At 63.5% G+C, this 6,000-nt stretch overlaps 1 protein-coding gene across 6 annotated transcripts in view; it reads left to right on the forward strand.

Moving 5' to 3' along the window:
* Positions 1-6,000, forward strand: part of TMEM266 (transmembrane protein 266) — a 52,436-nt gene extending 46,436 nt beyond the window's left edge. For all 6 annotated transcript variants that reach the window (XM_036355501.1, XM_036355500.1, XM_036355503.1 and 3 more), the window contains one exon: positions 4,892-6,000. In XM_036355501.1, coding sequence (XP_036211394.1) covers positions 4,892-5,460 — 569 coding nt within the window. In that variant the 3' untranslated portion in view covers positions 5,461-6,000. The remainder of the gene's footprint in view (positions 1-4,891) is intronic.

Here is a 6,000-nt window from a genome sequence, read left to right on the forward strand (position 1 = left end):
CCTGGAGCCTCACCCCTGCTTCCCTCAGCTCCCCTTCCACCACTTCCTCGCACTCCCTAGGCAGGAGCAGGAGGCTGCACGGATGCAGGGCTCCCATCCTCGAGGGAGAAGGGTGCCCAGCTGCCCCTCTCTGCCCAGGAGCTGTGTCGCGGCAGAGATCGACGTGACGTGAGAAATGATGGCTGGACACGCTGGGGGCCCGGGCCCCTCTGGAGATGGGACAGGGCAGCGCGTGCTGCTGACGGTGACCCAGAGGCCAGCGAGGGTGCACCCCCCCCCTAGGGGTTCACCTGCAGACTCGAGGGCGTCACAGGAGCAGGGGGAGGGTGCCCGAGGTGGGGTGCCGGCCTCTCAGCAGCTGTGGTCACGGCCACACCCACGCCCGCCAGCTGTGCTGAGCGTCTCTGGCACAAATCATCTGAGAGCCTGTGGAGTCAGTGAAACTCTCCTCCGAATGTCTTGGTCTCGAAGCTTCCCCGTCACTCACCTTCCAGCCCCTGGTGGGCCTGCCGCGTCCTCACCACACATCACAGCGCCCTCAGCCCCCCACCCCTGCCCAGCCCGCAGGACTGGCCTGCCCTGTGCCACCAGAGCTGCTGGGAAGGGAGGATGGTCTGGCTGGAGGGGGGCTGGGAGACGGGGGGGCTACAGGGGAGAGTTCTGGAGGCGAGCTGAGTGGGGAGCTATGTTGCCGCGTTAGAGGGGGACCCAGGGGGCAAGGTACTGGGGCAAACCAGGGTGTGGAGTGAGATTGTGGAGCAAGTGTGGGGAGCATGGGCCCAGCTGGGGGGGGGGGGTGAGATCAGTGGTCGAGTCAGAGTGGGGAGTCAGCCGGGCAGTTCAGAGGGAGGTTTGGAGGGTGAGCTCGAGGGGGATCTGGGAGCAACCAAGAGCATTGAGCAGGGGCGGGGGGCGGGGGGCCAATTTGGGGAAATAGGGAGCCACCTGGTGGCTGACCGGAGTGGGGAGCTAGAACGGAGAGCCGGGTGTTTGGAAACACTGAGACTCTAGAGCAGGGAGACGGAGACGAGGGGGAACCAAAGGGGGAAGGCAGAGTGGGGAGTTCTGAGGGCAGCCAGGGGGGTGAGCTAAGCGGTGATGTAGAAGGGGGAGCAATGAGGGCAAACTGAGGGGTGAGCTAGAGGGGTAAGGAAAGGGGGTCTCGGGGTGAGGGGGCAAGCTAGAGTGGGGTGCTAGTGAGGGGATCTATGGGCAGAGCTAGAGAGGTGAGTTAGAGTGGGGAGCTGAAGGGATGGCCTCTGGTAGGAGCTAAACCAGAGTAGCTGGTGGGTGAGCTAGAGGGGCAAGAAGGGGGAGCTACAGTGGGGAGGGAGCTGGAGTGGGCAGTTAGGGGTGCAAGCTGGAGGGGGAGCTGAAGGGTGACCCAGAGAGGTGATCTTGGGGGGCAGGCTAAACGGGAGCTAAGGAGCGAGGTAGATGGGGAAATGGGAAACTGAGCTAGTGAGTTCAGCTAAGTGGGGAGCTAGGGTGGGCAGTGGGGTGCCAGGGTGGGCAGTGGGGTGCCAGGGTAGGCAGTGGGGTGCCAGGGTGGGGAGTGGGGAGCTAGGGTGGGGAGTGGGGTGCTAGGGTGGGGAGTGGAGTGCCAGGGTGGGCAGTGGGGTGCTAGGGTGGGGAGTGGGGTGCCAGGGTGGGGAGTGGGGTGCTAGGGTGGGAAGTGGGGTGCCAGGGTGGGGAGTGGGGTGAGCTGGGGCAGCAGCTAGAGCAGCAGCTAGGGGCATGCGTAACTGGGGAGCGAGGAAGGCGAGCTGGGGGCTCTTTAAGGCTGGGAGCTGGGTGGGGAGCAAGGGGTGAGGTGGGGGAGTCAGTGGAACTCGGGTTGAGTTATGGGGGCTGAACTAGAGTGGGCAGTTCGAGTGTGGGACTGGGAGGTTGATCTGGAAGGGTGGGCTGGCGTGGGAGCTAGAAGTAAAGGGGGGACCAAGTCAGAAGAGAGAGTGGGGTGATGGACAGACGAGGGGGTGAGCTAGAGGGTCCAGCTAGAGGGGTGCTATGGGGGCAGAATAAGGTGTCAGTAAAGGGTGGGAGCTAGAGTCTGGATCTAGGGGTCAAGCTAGAGTGAGGTGCTAGAGAGCAAGTTAGGGGGTCAGTCCACAACGAGTTATAAGGGTAAGCTAGAGGGGCAAGTGGGGGTGCGAGCTAGAGTGGGAGCTACAGTTGAGATAAAGTAGGAGCAAGGGAGATGGGTTATGGGTGGGGCCAGAGTGGGGAGCTAGGGGGCAAACGCGGGGTGAGCGAGTGTGGCAGCCTGAGTAGGCAGCTAGGTAGGAAAACGGGGTGTGCTGGGCGGCCAGCTGGAGGGGGAGCTAGGGGCAGAACTAGGCAGATGGTCTGGAGGGATGAGAGCTGGAGTGGGGTGAGCTAGAGTGAGGGGCTCCATGAGGAGGCAGAGCAGGGAGACAGGGAAGGAGCTAGGGGGCCAAGAGAGGGGTGCAAGCTGGTGGCGAGCAGAGGGGCAGCCAGAGTGGGGGGACAGGGAGGTATGGGGCAGGCTAGGGGGTTGAGCTAGGATGGGGAGCAAGCTGTAGGAGGCAGCTAAAAGCGAGAGGTGAGGGGTGAGCTAGTGGGGAGTTAGAGGGGCCAGTATAGAGTGAGGAACTGGGGGTCAAGCTAGAGTGGGGGTGAGCTGAAGCAGGGAGCTGAAGGCGGGAACTAGGGAGGAGGGTGGGGAGCTAGAGGGGTGAGCTGGAATAAGGAACGAGGGGGGAGATCTGGAGAGGTAGCCAGATGGTCCAGCTAGGGGTCAAGCTAGAGTGGGGTTCTAGTGTGGGGACTCACAGGGGTGAACTAGAGGGGTGAGCTTTCAGGGGGAGCTAGCAGGACTAGCTAGGGGCGGGGACAGAGTGGGGTGCTAGGGAGATCAAGGGGGGTGAGCTAGAGTGGGCAGCTAGGATGGCAAATTACAGGTGGAGCTAGAGGGGCAGCCAGGTGTTTGAGCTGGGGGGGTGGGGAGCTGGTTGAGCTGCGGGGATAGCTGGAGTGGCTGTCTAGGGGGTGAACTAGATTGGTGAGCTCTAGTGGGGGGACTAGGGAGTGAGCCTCAGGAGTGAGCTAGTGTGTGCAGTCGGGGTCACAGCTAGGCAGTGAGCTGGAGGGGTGATCGAGATTGTGGAGCTAGTAAGTCCCTGTGGGGAGCTCAGAGGGGAGGTGGGTGGCTGACCTAGAGTGGGCAGCAAGAGGGTGCCCAAGGGGAGCGTACGAGGGTGGTGCGGCACATGGGGAGCAAGTGGGGTGAGGTAACTTAGAGGGGGCAGTGAGGGTTCGTGCTGTGGGCTAGGGCTGGAGGGGTGAGCTGGAGCAGTTTGCTGTAGTTGGATCTGGGGCTGTGATCCAGAGTGGGGAGCGAGACTGGGGAGCTAGTGGTGTGAACTAGAGGAGCTACAGTGAGGAGGTGCAGTGGGGAGCTAGAGGGTGGGGTGATCCAGAGTGGGCATTGAGGGGGGTGGGCGAGGACTAAGCCAGTGGGTAAATGGAGACTGCAGGGGTGCAAGGGGCTAGAGTGGGCAGTTAGGGTGTGCGCTTGACTGGGCTCTAGGGGGTGATTGAGAGCAGGGAGAGAGTGGGGACCTAGGGGTCAGGCTAGGGGTGAACTTGAGTGGGGAACCGAGTTACAAGCTAGGCGGGAGCTGGTCTAGGCAGCTGGCAGGTGGCAGAGTGGGGAACAAATATGGGGCTCCTGGGAGCTGGGCTACATGGAGCTAAAGTGGGGAGCTAGTGAGGTGAGTTAGGGGTTTTTAGCGAGTGGGGAGCGCGTGTGGGGAGCTGGGGTTTGAACGAGAGGGAGGAACTAAAGAGGGCGCTAAAGTGGGGAGTTATGGTCCCAGCTTGACTGGGATGTCAGAGGGGCACCCCACAGGGGGAGCTAGTAGAGTGAGCTGGGTGCCGGGTGGGCAGCTGGTGTGGGGAGCGCGAGGGCATGTATGGGGTGAGCTATGCTGGGCCGCTATGGGGGCTGGCTGGAGGAGTGAATTAAGGGGTGAGGTAGAGTGGGGTGGGGGGGAGAAATAGAGGGGGAGCATTAGCGTGGATCTAGGGGTGAGCTAGTCGGGCGAGCTAGGGGGGCCAGCATGAGTGGGATGCTAGGGTTCAAGCCAGTGGGGACCTAGGTTAGTGAGCTGGAGGGGGAGTACGGGTTGAGCTATTTCGTGGGGTGAGCTCGTGTCCGGCGCTAGGGGCCTCATTTACTCCTCTCCCCTCCTCTCTTCCTGTTTCTCTGCTACCTCTCATCTCCGTCTCTTGCTCCCTGCTCCCCTCCCCTCTCTCACGTGCGTTAAAACGTGGCTCAGTGGTTGAGCATCGACCTATGAACCAGATCACAGTTCGAGTCCCGGTCAGGGCACAGGCCCGGGTTGTGGGCTCAAAGTAGAGGAGTTGAAGGTGGTGACCCAGGGTGGGCCTTAGAGGGTGACCCAGGGTGATGTGTGCTGGGGGGGGGGGGGGGCCTAGAATGGGGAACCGGAGTGGGGATGGAGCGTGGGGAGCTATAGGGGACTAGGTAGGTACCAGGGGTGTTAGGGGCCAATCTAGGGGGACGAGCTAGAGTGGGGAGCTGGATGGAGACAGGGTGGCAGCTCTTGGCGAGTTGCAGTAGGGTGCTGGGGGCGAGCTGTGAGTGAGGGAAGCTGAGGGGGGACCAGGGCGGCATCTAGAGGGCAGTGTCCCCGTCCTCCCCTTTGCCCCACCGCTCCCATGACTTGTGCTTGGCGATCCTGTGTTGTCAGTGTTGCTGTGCATGTGACGTACGTGTGCATTGGGTCTGGAGCTCTCTGACGGTCACACCACCGTCCACTCCCAGGGCTGGTGGGGCTCAGCCCTGCCGCGTGTGGACCCACAGTCTATAGAGGCGACGTCACAGCATCCTCCTGTTTCGCAGACAGCGGCGTCCCGGATCCGGCCGTGTGTGTGGTCACCACGGCTGCCATAGACATCCACCGGCCGGACGTCTCCTCGGACCTCTTCTCGGTGGACGCGCCCCTGAAGCTCAGCAGCAAGGGCGGCTGGGTGAGCTCCGCCTCCGCCTCCGAGAGCGCGTCCTGCTCCACTGGCAGCTCCGTCACCGGGGCCCAGAGCGACAGCAGCCAGACCCTGTGCTCCTCCCGCGCCTGCAGCACGGCCCGCCCCGCGCCCCTGCCCCTGTCACCGCCACCCCAGCCGCCCGTGGCGGAGACCACCGTCCAGGACCTGCTGTCCTCCCTGTCAGACGACCCCTGCCCGTCCCAGGGGGCCTGGGACCCAGCCCCCTTTGCCCAGCCCAGCCCCGCGGGCTCCCCCCAGACCAGCCCCGAGCTGGCGCACAGGGTCAGTCTGCTCAACCGCAAGAACCAGGAGGGCTTCCCCGTCCTGCAGCTCAAGCCCACCCTCCACTTCCAGGCCCCGACGCTGCACAGGTTCTCCTCGTTGGAATCCAAAGAGCAGACGCTGCACAGGGTCCCGGAAGCCTAGCGCCCCGCCGGGCTGGGGGTGACGGGCAGACAGCCCGGGGCCCAGAGGCCACCCAGGGCCACACGAGGGACCCAGGAGCCCACCTGGCCGCTCGGGTGCCGCCTGCCTCCAGGGAGGGGACGCCAGGCCAGGAGGACACAGGCCTCAGACCTCACCGCCCAGAGCTGGTGCCTCCTCTGGCCGATCAGGGGACGGGGGTGCTCGGCTGGGGTTTTAAACCATTTTTACCGGAACCAGCCTGTGGCCCAGCCTCTGCCGTCGCCTTCGCTCCCGGCCCCTCGGGAGCAGCACTGTGAGCAGGGGCCCAGCCCCACCCACGCCCTCTCGTCCAGGCACCTGGGTGGAGCCGTCTCAGACGACCCCTGAGCCCACGTGGCTCCTCATTCTCTCATTTCCGCATGAGCCTTTCTGAGTATTTTTAAGACGAACCCTAGTTTCCACCCTCACAGGACGTAAGGGATGAGTTTGGAGGTGGGTGGGCGTGTCCTGGGGAGGGACGCCATTTTGCACACTCAGCTTTGTAATAAAAGCAGCTGCACT

Source organism: Myotis myotis, unplaced genomic scaffold (genome assembly GCF_014108235.1).
Source record: "Myotis myotis isolate mMyoMyo1 unplaced genomic scaffold, mMyoMyo1.p scaffold_m19_p_22, whole genome shotgun sequence".
NCBI classification, from domain to species: Eukaryota; Metazoa; Chordata; class Mammalia; order Chiroptera; family Vespertilionidae; genus Myotis; species Myotis myotis.